The sequence below is a fragment of the Salvia miltiorrhiza genome, chromosome 5 (genome assembly GCF_028751815.1).
Source record: "Salvia miltiorrhiza cultivar Shanhuang (shh) chromosome 5, IMPLAD_Smil_shh, whole genome shotgun sequence".
Taxonomy (NCBI): domain Eukaryota; kingdom Viridiplantae; phylum Streptophyta; class Magnoliopsida; order Lamiales; family Lamiaceae; genus Salvia; species Salvia miltiorrhiza.
In genome coordinates this window covers 11,552,163-11,566,179 of record NC_080391.1, presented here as the reverse complement: position 1 = coordinate 11,566,179, position 14,017 = coordinate 11,552,163, and the positions used below count along the sequence as shown (strand labels likewise).

Here is a 14,017-nt window from a genome sequence, read left to right as displayed (position 1 = left end):
ATTATACACAAATATGCATTGATAATTCTTAATTTTGGTGACCTGTCTGCCTTTCGGACTCAGCAAAATCATGCCACCAACAATTATATTTTCTTTGCCACCAACAATTATATATGCACACTCTTATGAGACAGAAGGAGTTCTATCTATTGCGATTTAAATTATTTTAAAACTTGCATAAAATATTTTATCTCCTGATTTTAGATAAAGTATTTAAACAGCCATTTAAAAAAATATTTTGGTATATATTTTAACGTCTTTGTGAGACAAATTGACAAACATTTTACACGGATATTCATGAAAATACAGTATTTCAATATTTACTTAAAATACTTTAGTAGTTACTCACATTTTAAAATATTATATAAATATAAATTAATGAATTTAGCTATATGCATATGTACATGAAAAAAAAAATACTTAAATGCACGTTTGCTTTTTATTTATACAATCACGTTATGACTTTCACATCAACAACTATCTCATAATTTGTTCATCATGACACTATCTCATATTTAATTATTCATGGATCTCACTATATACAAAAAAGTTTTATAGTATTTACAAAAAAAATTCTACTAGTATTTATTCATGGGTCGACGATTTTTCAGAAGAAAAAAACACTCATGAATTAGTGTTCAATCGTTGTATATATTGAATTAAAAATTGGAAGCAAATAAATGAATTGTAAAAAAATCACGGACCTGCCCTCCCCACGATTTGACCGTTGCAAATTCAAAATAAATTTGGAAGTGGACCGTTGCATATGAAAACGCTCCTTCCCACCACCATCTTTCCTATCTCTTTGATCTGAAAAACGTAGCCATAAATGGGCGATCACAACAACAGTGACAGAAAATCATCTCTAATGGAGGCAAAGGCAGTGCACCCGCTCCAGCAGATCGCCGGGAACCCGACCCACAAACTCCTCCTGAAGCAGTGGCTGAAGGAGGAAGAGCTGATCCTCAACCGCCTCTCCCTCAAAGAAACCCAGATCGACGCCACCCGCAAGGAGATCACTCACCTCTATTGCATCTTCTTCCTCTTCCACTCCACCGCCCTCCTCCTGCCTCTTCGCGGCGGCGGGCCAGGGCCAGCCCCACCTGTGCAGGAGGTCGTGGGTCCCATCCCTCTGCTCCCTGCTCTGCTCCCTGGGGTTCATATGGGCGATCCGCTACAAGACCGACGTGGAATCGCATTTGGAGAAGATGCTGAGCCGGGAGAAGGAGGACTCCAAGCTGCTGGGTAAGTGCGTCGAGGAGTTGAAGAGGAAAGGCGTCGAGTTCGATCTGCTGACGGAGGTGGACGCGCTGCGCCGGGCCAAGAGCTTGCGGGTCGAATCCAAGCCCGTCAACAAATGGTCGGCCCGGGATTTCGTCACGCTGTTTTTCTTCACGCTCTCTTGTTGTGTGCTGGTGTTGAACAGACTCATCTTGTGCGCTTAGATTGCTATTGGAAGCTGCACAACTCTCTGTTTTGCTCTTGCCTATTAAATTGTAGCTTTAATTGAATCATTACTCAGATTATAATGCAAATCTCGCTTTTGTGTAATGTGCTGTTGCTCGATTTAGTTTTATTACAAAATGAATAAAATCTGCAATCGCGTCATCGTCCCTCTCGAGTGACCTCCCGAAGCATAGGTTCGGAGGCGGGGATGGGCGAGTGTGTCGATAATGGGATGTGAGTTGGAACATCAAATGCAGTGATATCACTGAAGTTCCACTCCGTCAGGTATCCAGGCTTTGAGGTGACAACAGGAATCTCAGCATCTCCACATAGCATCGCCACCACTCGGGACATGGATGGTCGAATCACCGGTGATGTTTGGCTGCATACAAGCGCTACTCCTATCACCCGTCGTGCCTCCTCCTCGTTGAATTGTGACAACTCTTTGTCCACCAGCTCTATATCCCTATTATTTTCATGACAATGCCAGGCCTGCCATTGGTGTGCAGACTGTTTAGCATTTTACCATATATATATGTATAGGAAGAGGAAGGAGAAGATCATACCCATTCAAGTAAATATACCCTATCTTCTTGCTGGCTTGAATCGGAATTCGGTCTTCCACTGATAATTTCAAGAGCTACAACTCCGAAACCAAATACATCAGCCTTCTCAGTAAGTTGACCCCTCATAGCATATTCCGGCGCAAGATACCCACTACACCACAGTTAAACAATATAAAGATTACTTGTTTAGGTTAATATGCATCAAAGCTTATGACGGATCTTACATTGTGCCTGCAACACGGGTGCTCATATGTGTCTTCGTGTCATCATACAACTTGGCCAAGCCAAAATCCGAGAGTTTTGGGTTGAGTTGAGCGTCAAGCAGAATATTACTAGCCTTCACGTCTCTGTGCACAATTCGGAGCCGGGATTCCTCATGAAGATAAGCTAGACCTCTTGCTACTCCTAAGCATATATCAAATCGCCTACCCCAGTCAAGGGAAAAGCTTCCGTTGCCTGCTACAATAAAGCAAAGTGATTCAGACATCAGCAATTGCATTAACAAATACAAGTGATTCACAAACTAGACTTTTCATACCAAATAAAGCTTGATCTAGACTCTTGTTTTCTAGGTACTCATAAACAAGTAGTCGTTTACTTCCCTCGATGCAGCATCCGTACAACTTCACTAGGTTACGGTGTTGCACAGCAGATATGGTTTCAATCTCTGCCAGAAACTGGCTCTTCCCTTGATGGGATGCTACAGACAACAGCTTCACAGCAGTAACTCTTCCATCCTCCAGAGTCCCCTTTGTTTTGATGCAATTTGTAGAAAAGAGGAAAGACTTATAATTATTACAATAGAGCCAAGAAATCCTCAAAACACAAAGAAAAGACATGTTATGTTCTTATCATCTCATCTTTCACTCAGTTTACGCCTCTTTTTATCACAATTAGCCCCGTCTTCAAAGAGACCAATCATGTAAGAAATGCATGAATGAAAAACCCAAGTTACCTTGTAAACAGGCCCAAATCCTCCCTCTCCAAGCTTGTTAGCTGGACTGAAATCATCTGTGGCAGCTCTAAGCTGTGCATATGTAAAAGTGTACGGCCTGGCTTCGAGGCCCAGGAACTCTGAGGATTAAAGGCAGAAAACCTTTTCAATTTTTATGCCGATAATCACAGTTATGACTAATTAGGAAATGCCATGAAATGCCTAATGTCATCTAGAGAGATCAAATTATGCACAGGAAAAGTTCTCTATTTCTATAAAAAAAATATTCATGCAAAGTAAGCATTTCTGAAATTTTGATAAATGTCTCTGCTGAACCATGTATATTAACTAAAAGCAGTGACTGTCACAGGGTACTGAGAGAGAGAATATATATCATGTAGAGAATTTACGATGATACCGTGACAATAATTGAACTTATGTTTGCCTATGGAGTATGGACATAGCTTTCTATCGCATTAAAAACATAATCTCTTGCTAAAAGAGGGTATAAAACTTTTCTGCTTACCTTCATCTTCATGTCTCTTCTGCCTTCTTCTCCGGACCATATAATAGGTTGCTAGTAAGGCAAGAAAACTTACAGCTACAAATGAAATGACCACACCCGCGATCATGCCAGACCTATTTTTCTTGTTCCCGGGCTCATTTGGAGGATTGTTACTTACACTAGGAATGAAATCTACAGAATAACTTTTTTTTAGTTAGAATTGACATCAAATTTTGAGAATCAAACTTGAGTAGTTCAGTAAGAAGTGAAGCTTCCAAGGGAGATATACCTGCAGGGCTGACGCTTAATGCTGAAATAGAAGGTCCATATATACCTTGAGCAGGCACACAGCAAGTCCCTTTCCCAGCCCAAAAGAGATGGATTTCAAGGTGGTTTTCAGTCACTCGCGCAGTGAAATCCTTAACCACAGCTCTGAACGACTCTCCTGCCTCCTTTTGTATGTCAAAATCTTTCAAAGCCAGATTACCCTGGGAAGGACAGATTGATCATTGAAATGACTTTATAGAGGAGAGAAGGTTGGAAGTGATCTTCAAGAGAAAAGTTCCCATGAGTTACCAAATAAAGCAATGAAATAAAATAAAATCGAGTTATCAAGGTCTAGATGATACTACTATGAACAGGAAGCATGTCTTTGAACACTTGTGTTCTTCCTGATGTAATCAACGGATTGCACTACCTGAATATATATATTGAAAATACGCCTTCCAAGACTCTTCCAAACAGTAGGGTTCTCAATCTTGGTCTCTACAAACTGAAGGCTTATATTGTATCCTCCATTCTGGAGGCCCAAGCCATAGTATCTTAATGATCCGGCAGAAACACGCGAACTCTGGTACAGCTCCGGATCCCTCGTATTCGGAATATATGTTACAAAGTTAGTTCTGTATTCAGGATTCCTGCTTCCAGAAGGAAGACCAACATTACTAACTGCCCATCTCTCTTCTCTTGTCACATAATATGCCGCTGGACCAAGAGTGGCGTTATCTGCCTCGTACTCCACTCCTGTGGCAGATCTCATTTCTTCACCACCACATTTAATCGCAAAGCTGGAATCTGAATACAAACTCACATGCAAAATTCTCAATAAAGCTTAATAAGAAAGTCGACTCAAGTCCATTGGATATGCAAACAGCATAGCATATTCATTATCAGCCATTCTTTACCTACAGCTTGTATAAATTCAATATTTTTTTCTTCCACAATTCAAATATTGCAGTTTAACGATTTATCTCTCTTTTATTTTCTTCTCATTTTTTCTTTCTTTCTTTTAATAAATAATGTAATTCGACTAATGGTAAAATACTCAACATTCATATCAAATTAAAGATCACTACAAGAGCTTTAATTTTATACATGTGAAGAGAATTTAAGATTAAAAAGTTATACAAGTTAAAAAAAAAATCTCTCTCCTATCTCTTATTCTTTTCTTACTCTATAAATACTGAAATCTTTTGATTTTATTTTATTTTATTTATTTTTAATTTTGACATTATTTTATTTCTTTAATTATTTCTTTTTTTTAACGGTATGCAATTTAAATTTAGTATATGGATAAAAAAGATTCTCTAATATAAGACAAAAGAATAGTTCTCACCAGTATTTGATACTCTATATTCTAAATGGATGTGTATTATATACTATCAATTCTTAAAGTGGCAGCAAAAGTTTTCATGGTTAATAAATTTTATCATGATGTTTTCTATTATGCATCTTTTATAAAATGTAGACATAATGTAACATGCTTTAACTTTTACTAATTTTTTTTAGCAATAGAGAGATGACAAAATTGTTGATAAGAATTTTTTTGCCCTCATGTTTTTCGCTCGCTATTATGAAAAACTACCGATAAACGAAAGAATAAAAGTTATAATTAAGTAACATTGTAGCTTAAACAGGTTCCCAATCTTTGTAATGTAATCAAAATAATATTCTATTTAATTATAACACATGCATGCACCAAAAATGATAATGATAATATGTGCTATAAAGCAATATTACAATGCATCAAACATAATGTCTTTCTTAATATATTATAAATGAATGATTTAACTACTTAATATTTGTGGTTAATTTACAACTTACAAGTGAATAAGTATTGTATAAATGAATGAGTAACGGGGTAGCGTTACTAGTAGTGCATGATGATGAAGAGCAATCTCTTGACTGTGGTTTGCAAATCTCACATCATTCAAAACTTGTTCAATTTTATGTTTCAACTTATCAAGATTACCTACATTCCTCCTAACTATCACATCTGTATAGAGAAAGATTTGTCACATACACCTGGGTTCCCCTCGGAAGCAAGGGAAGTTTCTTTGGAGGCAGTTCAATCCTGACGCCAACACACTGAAATCGTAAGATGAATTAGAAAGCTGTATAGCCATATAGAGAAAATCGGCAAACCATTTATTGATTTTTGAAACATTATCTAACTGTCATATATATAGCTTGGATAGTCATGATTGGTTACTACAGCATGTGACTGTTACATGAAGAAGCAGAAAAATATGAAGCTTATGAACACTGCTCAAGGATTCAGAAGTTAACCTGCTGTTAGAACCTTCCATACTGAAATTGTTGGCAACCAAATTACTGCAGAAAGTTCTGTGTCAGATTTCACACTAACCAACTTTGATGGGTATTTTTAAAATTAAAGTTCTCTTAACCATCAAACATAAAGAATTTATACAGTTGCAGATCTGGCTGGCTGACCCAAGAAGGAAAGCTCCCAGAAAGTTCATTATACGACAGATCGCTGCAAATAAGTAGAATAAGGAAGTCAATTAAGTTATTGGATTCCAGAAATTAAGAACAATTTGCTTCATAATGCATAGTATACCTATAACTCCAGTAAATTGCAATAGTGTAATTTCTCTTGAATGTTTTATAGTACATGCATAATATTATCATGACGATAATTGTATTGATATTTATATGCATAAACCGATTGTCATGCAGGAAAACTTTTCTTAGATATGTAAAATCCTGAGGGTAAGAGATGATGAATCATGCATGGTTTCTAAGGTACATCAAATCCAAGTTTCTGTACCTCAAACTTAGCATCTCCTTGTTTCATAATATAACTCTTTCATACTAATAAAATATCATGCTTTTTATATTTCCCCAACATGAAGATAGGTAACTAGTTTTTGAAAGTATTATGGCTTCATAAGAGATGACAGTAAAGAAGATTGGGATAGCATTCTACATTAGAAAAATTGAGAATGCATTCAATGATTTGAAAGAAGAATGATGCAAACATATAGAAGTCACAAAAGATAGAGCGCCCACATAAACTGAAGGAGTGAAGTCTTCTGTGCAGGCAGAGAACCAGTCAGCTTGTTGTTGCCAAGAAACCTGAAGATACAGAAGGAAGTTATCAATATCAGGTGCTACATTTTTTGGAGGCAAAGGATGTGATTATGCAACGTCAGCCATAATAAGCATAAAGACATACAGGTGGACAAGGGAACTCATATTGAAAAGGGAATCTGGAATTCCTCCGGAGAAATTGTTGAAGCTCAGATCCCTGGAACAAAAATGACAGTTTCATAGGGATCGGTGGCATATCGGCTTTCAATGGATCGTGTTTGAATTCAAGGGCAGGTTTCGAGCCATATATAGTGCAACATGGAATTCATTCTTTATTATGGAAACTTACAGCAAAGACAAATTTGGATACTCATCGAGGTTGGAAGGGATGGAGCCAGAGATGTTGTTATTCCTCAAAGATCTGCAATTTATCGACAGTTGAAGTTTGTTAAAGACAATAGAGTAATAACCAAAAACAAGAATCACTATGTAAAGAAAAGCCATGTCAGATTCACTCACAATGTAGTCAAAGCCGTCAGATTTGTGAGAAAGTCTAATGGAGAATTCCCATCGGATAAATCAGATATTCTCCTGTGATCATAATTTTTAAGAAATTTAACTATTCCAAATCATGAACATATGATATGAAACCCTCAAGTATTTTGTTAAGACACTCACAAGTCTGTCAAATCCCTTAAATTGGAAAATGATGATGGTATTGGGCCCTGAAATGAGTTTCCTTCGAACCTTCTGGAATGTATCATAATAAAACAGATAATCATCAAAATGCAAGAGAGAACTACAACCATAGGTCTACTCAAGATATTGAATAGTTGAACTAAATAGAAGCAACGATTTCAACCAAGGCACAAATAGCTAGATATGTATCTCACAAGACAGTTAAGTTTGACCAACTGCCAATGAAGTCAGGTATTGGGCCTGTGAATGCAACATCAGAAGCAAACCTGAAATTCCATGAAATTATTCAACATTGATCTTGAGCTCAATAATTATTTGACACAATGAAAGAAAAGCTTGTCTTAGAGCTCTTACATTATCTTCATGTTCTGTAGTCCAGCAAACGACAAAGGTATTGCACCACTAACTCCAGAGCTATCAATCCAACTGGATCATCAATATGATTTGTTATCAAGAAAATATTATCAGCCAGTAAAACATAAAGTTCATAAGAAAAATCTCATAATAAAAAGCAGAAAAAACTAGGGGAATCAATCTCTTATTTCCTGAGTAGTTTTCCGGGTTTTGTGAAGCAGCAAATTGAATGCAACACAAAGAGATAGAAGTAGCAGAGCACCAGAACTCACAGTTCTTCTAGCCTTGTGCAGTTTCCAAGTTCAGATGGTAAAGGACCAGAGAAATTACTTGTACCAATAGCACTGCAAAGGAGCAACGAAATATGAAGCAGATTCAGAGAGAGAAGTGATGAGACATATACCCCTGTCTTACAGTGATCGTAAATCGGTAAGTTTGCCTAGTTCCTTGGGAAGCTCCCCTGACAAGGCATTGATGCCAACTCTCCTGTGATTGTGAAAATGAAAACCTCAAACATTTTGAACAAAATAATCAAGAAATTGATTACGGGTTAACTAGGCAGAAAACTCACAGGTACTGCATCCGAGTTAAATTGGCAACGGAAGGAGGCAGGCTACCTGTCAAATAATTCTGTCCCAAATCTCTGCAATTCAAATCACCAGATTCATAGCAAACACATACAATTTTATGAACTAGTTGTCAGAAGTAAATTTGATCATACAGATTAGTGAGGTAGGTCAAAGTCCAAAGCTCCTCCGGCAGCTCACCCACAACATTAGAAGATGAGTCCCAATCCGACATTGAATACACTCTCCTGCGCAAAATCACAAGATTAATTGCAGCCAATGCTGTGGTGCGCAGAAACGAGAGAGAGAGAGAGGAGAGAGAGAGAGTACAGGGAGTAAATGTGGCAAAGCGTGGAAGAGTTGTAGGAGCAATCGCACTTGATGCCGGGACTGTAATCCAAGGGGGTGCTGCTATCACTAGCGATTCCGCTGCATAAGTCGCCGCTTGTATTCCATCTGTCGTTCGCCCTGATCCGCCACCGTGAGAATATTGAATTGATCGCTCTCGCTGCCATCAACAATTAGCATTACTACTGCTTCGGAGCTCAAAATACCAAAAGTATACATGCATAGAAATGTGTGTGTGTAAACCTTCAGCAGGATCAGTAAGTGGTGCGGTGGCGTTTCTCTGTGCTTCACTCACATCAAGTTCAACTACTAAAACCAAAAACAACCACAACAGACGCAGCGCCACCGTGTTTGTGTGTTTGACGGCCATGTTAAACCTTTGATGAGATTAGGGAACCAAATTAAAATGGAGAGAATATAGTTGCAATATGCCCCTGCCGCTCCTTTGTCATTATTCCAGGATTAATTTACATGCATAGTTCCAAGTTCGTTAACATTATTGAATTTCAAGTCACACATTATTGAATTTCAAGTCAATCTTCTCTGCAAGTATATATTTTTATCTTCTTTCTGCACGAGCCTAAACTTGATGCAAGTGGATTACATTTAATTAACATGTCGGAGTTTTTTCTTATACTATATAGTTTTTTTTTTTCTTTTTCCTTTTTGACCCAAAGCCAAAGTTGTCCGATTAATATTGAATTAATAGTATTAAATTCACAAGTCCGATTCCATTTCCCAAGCTCCCAACCAATTTCACTCGTGGGAATTGGCTCAATATTTAATTCAAATTAATCAGCTGAATTAGATACATTTTCCCCGGATCCTGGCATGACCTAAAAATAAATAAAGAATACTATATTCATATATATAGTTTTGAGTAAATATGAGATTCAGTAGACAGTAGAATTTTCCAACGTCGTCATCCTGAGGCTTTATGTCATTTCAACTACAGTTATAGAAATGAGTCAAAAGATATATATTATAAACTTCTTTTATGGTTGTCAATTGCGAATGAGTCACCTCCATATTTATGTATATCTTATCTTAATTTATGTCTTCTGCTTTGTGTCATCAGTAAATTGAGTCTGCCATAGTTTCTTAAGCGAAATGGTTGAATATATTTGCATTAAAAGACAAATTTATTTATTCATGCATTTATCTGTTTGGGTGACCGTGGTAATCTAGAAGAAGGGTAAATATTAATATTGACTCGGATCCGTCCTGCTACGCGGCGGGTTTTCAGTAGATAAATAAAGGACTGGTCTCTTGTACGTTCGTTTGCACCCTGCAAATGCAATGGATGTGATATGTAAATATATACTATATTTTTTTTTAGAATTACATCAGGTATCTATAATATTATCAAATAAGTATATATACAATGCATATATATATTTACTTAAAAAAAATACAAGAAGTATTTATAATATAATTAAATAAGCAACATACACGCATGCGGGTAGGACTGTATATGAACAAGGCTACTTGCAAGCTATTCGAGATTCGGCTAGAAAAAAACTCGTTCGGAGCTCGATTTAATAGTAAACGACCCGAGCCCGAACCTGATTTCGAGCTCGAGATTTTTCTCGAGTCGAGCTCGAGCCTGACAGTACTCATCTCGTCGAGCTCGCGAACATGTTCGGATTCGATTGTTCGCAAATATGTTTGAGAGTCTGTTCACGAACCTTCAGTCAAGCCTTCAATCGAGTTAGTGCATGAGTCTTGAACGAGTCGAACTCGAGTTCGAGTAACATATTAATTAAGAAGCTTTTTCTAAATTTATAACGAATTCGAGTTCGAACATCTAACGAGTCGCGCTCGAGCTCAAGCTCGAATTCGACATTACCGAGCATCACCCGAGTCGAGCTCGAACCGAGCTCAAGCTTGGTAAGTGGATGAAGAGCCGAGCTCGGTCAACAAGTTCAAAGCTCGAATCGAGCTCGAGCCGAGCTTGAACACCCGAATATTTAAACGAGCCGAGCTCAAGCATGCTAGTATTCGGCTCGCCTCGACTCTGCTCGTTTACAGCCCTACATGCGGGACCTCTACACCACACAAAAGTGGAAAAACTACCCGCAGGTGAGACCACTATCCACACAAGTGATAAAAGTGAGACCACTATCCACACAAAAGTGAGAAAACTATCTGTACCCTCACGCAGGCGGGATTGAAACCAAGACCTCTCACAAAGGAGAGTCTTTGGGTGCCTCAGCTTTGCCATTTGAACTAGGCCTCATTGGCTATATATATATATATATATATATATATATATATATATATATATATATATACATGGAAGGTCTACCGTGAGAACACTTCTTAAAATAAAAAATAAAAACTTGGAAAAATGTATGAATTTTATGTAGAACACGTATGAAGGTATGAATTGCGAAAAATAATTTTTGCTACCTTTGATATTCGAACTCAGGACCATGAATTCATCCAACAAGATGATGAATCAACCGTAGATCTTGATGATCTAAGGGCTGAAAATGATTCTTATTTTATATCTTAAGAAGTGTACTTATTTTAGTCATCCCCTATATATATACACACACACACACACACTCAATAGACTTAATTAACAATCTATTCCTTCCGTCCGCCAAGATTATGGCAATTTGCTTGGGCACGAGATTTAATAAAATTGGTGATGATATTGATGTAGTGGAGAAAGGGTCCCACCACTTTATGAGAGATGAGTGGTTGAGATTGAATTTTGAGTGGTTTTTTTTTGTAAATAAAGAGGATGGTGGGACCATTGCCATAAAAGAAAAGTGACATAATCTTGACGGACGCCCGATATAGTAATTATGACATAATCTTTGCGGACGGAGGGAGTATTATATTTGGTGAGTGGTTTAGAACCTCAAGGTCGTGGGTTTCTCCAATTTGGATCGGTCGGGTTCGCCTGATTTCATATATATTCTATTATTAAAAGTGTCATTTATAATATATCATGTATTATTATCGAAAGTATCATTTTATTTTATAAACAATATCATTTACGAATTAATTATTATTTGCATACACTAAAAGTATTATTTAATGTAATTAATAGTGTTATTTGTAATATACTCTCTTCGTCCTATTGATAATGGCATATTCCATAAAGCAAATCACCTCCTCTCACAAAAAGTTGTGAGCTCCACCACTTTTTTTTTATCACTTTTACCCTTAAATCACTCTTCTTCTTAATAACAGTGCCAAAAAGTAATGAGCTATTATCAATGGAACGGATAGAATATCATTTATTTTTATAAAAACAAATGCTATAGTACAAATAACAATTTTAATGCATCCAAATAACACTTTTTATGTATGCACATTACACTTTTTATGTATGCAAATGATACTTTTGAATAAGCCGAGAAATGTTGATACTTCGCAAAACGATACATTATAAATGACACTTTTAACAACAGAAAATTAAAATTTTAATGTATGCAAATGATACTTCGTAAAATGATACTCCCTCCGTCCCGTGAATCTTGAGTCAATTTTTTTCGGCACGAGAATTAAGAAAATAGTATTTAGTGTGTTAAGTGTGGTAGGTGAAAAAGTGAAAATGTGAATAAAGGAGATTTTTTTTGCCATATAAGCAAATGACTCAAGATTCGTGGGACGGAGGGAGTATTTTTTATGAAATCAAATGATAATTTTTGTAAAATAAATGGTATGTTACAAATAACACTTTAATAATTAGAAATGAAGCTTTTAATGCATGCAAATGATACTTTCGAATGGGCCAAAAAATGATACATTACAAATAACACTTTTAATAATTGAAAATGATATTTTTAATGTATGCAAATGATACTTCGTAAATAGTATTTTTGATAAAATCAAATTAATGGAACACACTCATTAACCTATCACGGTTGAAACAAAAAATAGAGGCATAGAATAGATGGGGAGTATCGGTAGTATCTCTGGCGTAGCTATTGGCTCTTCGTGAAGAGGGAGAACGATCGTGAGAGGATAGGGGGAGGAGATGTTGTCGGGCCAAGAAGGAAAGTCGACAGAGACAGTGCTACATGTGCCACGACGAGGAGATATAGAAAGTAGAGGGCGTCTGGATAATAGTGAGGCGAAGCGGCGATGGTTTTTCGCCGAAGACCGTTTGGTTGAGGAAACGAGAAAGAAATGAGAAAAAACGGTGACATTGCGGTTGTTGTCGCCAATGAATGGTGGCAGACAGTCAGGAGGTAAGAGAGCGAGATAACCATGGAGGTTGAGATATGAGAATTGAGACGATGGGCGATGGTGGTGGTGACCATCGACAAATTCGACAGAAAAGGATGCGGCAACACTAGAGTTTAGGAAGAAAATTAGGAGGTTCTTGCCACAATCCATCTGAACTAAGGATAGCTAAGCCAGGAACCCGTAACTAGGGAAAGGAATTAAAAAGAGTGTATAAAAGATGAGCTTCTCACGCTTAGCTGAATTTCAACTTAAAGATGCTCAAAATTGAAAATATATACATATATATCTATATATTAACACACCAATGATCAAAGATCGAAGTTAATGATACTCGATCATTTCCCAAGTTGAACAAAGTTATCAAGATGACTTCACATTAACCATACATTTCAAGGCCAAGCATACATCAAATTAAGTGTCTGCAGCGAAAAACAAATTTTGGACATACACACATTCATATATATGAAACTACATATCTTTAGGTTGCTCCTATTAAAGACGAAAAGTCTTTACTCAGCATTTCACCATCGTCTTCATTAGCTCAACCTGCACATTTATTAATACATATAGGGTTGAGTACAAAAGAATTCAGTGAGCAAATATAAAAAATATACTTGAGTAATTCTGAATTGTTATGCCATCTCAATAGTAACGCAAGGGGTTTTATCTGAAAATGTCTGTGCTTACTAAATTCCTTTTTTATACTAAAGTTTGCATAATCAATCTAAGTTCTTTTGTACTTTATCATATATGTGGTGATAATTGAGTGCCGAGAAAATGGTCGCCTTCTACAATCACAAATCGGCCAATATGCTAAATCGGCTCACGATCCCTTGTATACACTGACTTTGTCTAACATCTGGATATAACAAGGTTCAAATTCGATTACCGTAAAATTACCTTGAGCTATACTGTATTTTGAGTCGGTAATTATAGCTACGTAAAAAGGGTGTTGCAACGGGTTGGTTGCTCAGTTAATCTAGGTCAATTAAGCTTAACAAATCTAATTTAATCTAACTATATTACTAGTTAATAAAGAATTGGGCCTTTTCATTTT

General features: G+C 36.8%; 2 protein-coding genes across 3 annotated transcripts; one reads left to right on the top strand and one right to left on the bottom strand.

The window, feature by feature from the left end:
* Positions 1-829: 829 nt before the first annotated feature.
* On the top strand, positions 830-1,551 carry LOC130986027 (uncharacterized). Its single transcript, XM_057909294.1, is given in 2 exon segments — positions 830-1,069; positions 1,071-1,551. Coding segments are annotated over 2 exon segments (615 nt in total). The 3' UTR covers positions 1,446-1,551.
* Positions 1,502-9,222, bottom strand: LOC130986026 (probable LRR receptor-like serine/threonine-protein kinase At1g56130). Of its 2 annotated transcripts, none has more exons than XM_057909292.1 (24): positions 8,995-9,222; positions 8,734-8,911; positions 8,559-8,651; positions 8,409-8,480; positions 8,252-8,323; positions 8,110-8,181; positions 7,838-7,909; positions 7,678-7,749; positions 7,463-7,534; positions 7,304-7,375; positions 7,134-7,205; positions 6,930-7,001; positions 6,764-6,829; positions 6,162-6,227; positions 6,020-6,064; positions 5,754-5,818; positions 4,149-4,525; positions 3,741-3,939; positions 3,473-3,643; positions 2,968-3,086; positions 2,551-2,761; positions 2,237-2,471; positions 2,013-2,163; positions 1,502-1,938 (listed from the first exon to the last, which is right to left on the bottom strand). In XM_057909292.1, exons 1-24 carry the CDS (start codon positions 9,119-9,121, stop codon positions 1,606-1,608), a joined length of 3,084 nt encoding a protein of 1,027 aa, XP_057765275.1. In that variant the 5' UTR covers positions 9,122-9,222; the 3' UTR covers positions 1,502-1,605. The 2 variants fall into 2 exon arrangements, with proteins under 2 accessions (XP_057765275.1, XP_057765276.1); XM_057909293.1 differs by having other exon boundaries at positions 2,237-2,468; positions 8,995-9,221.
* Positions 9,223-14,017: the final 4,795 nt, after the last annotated feature.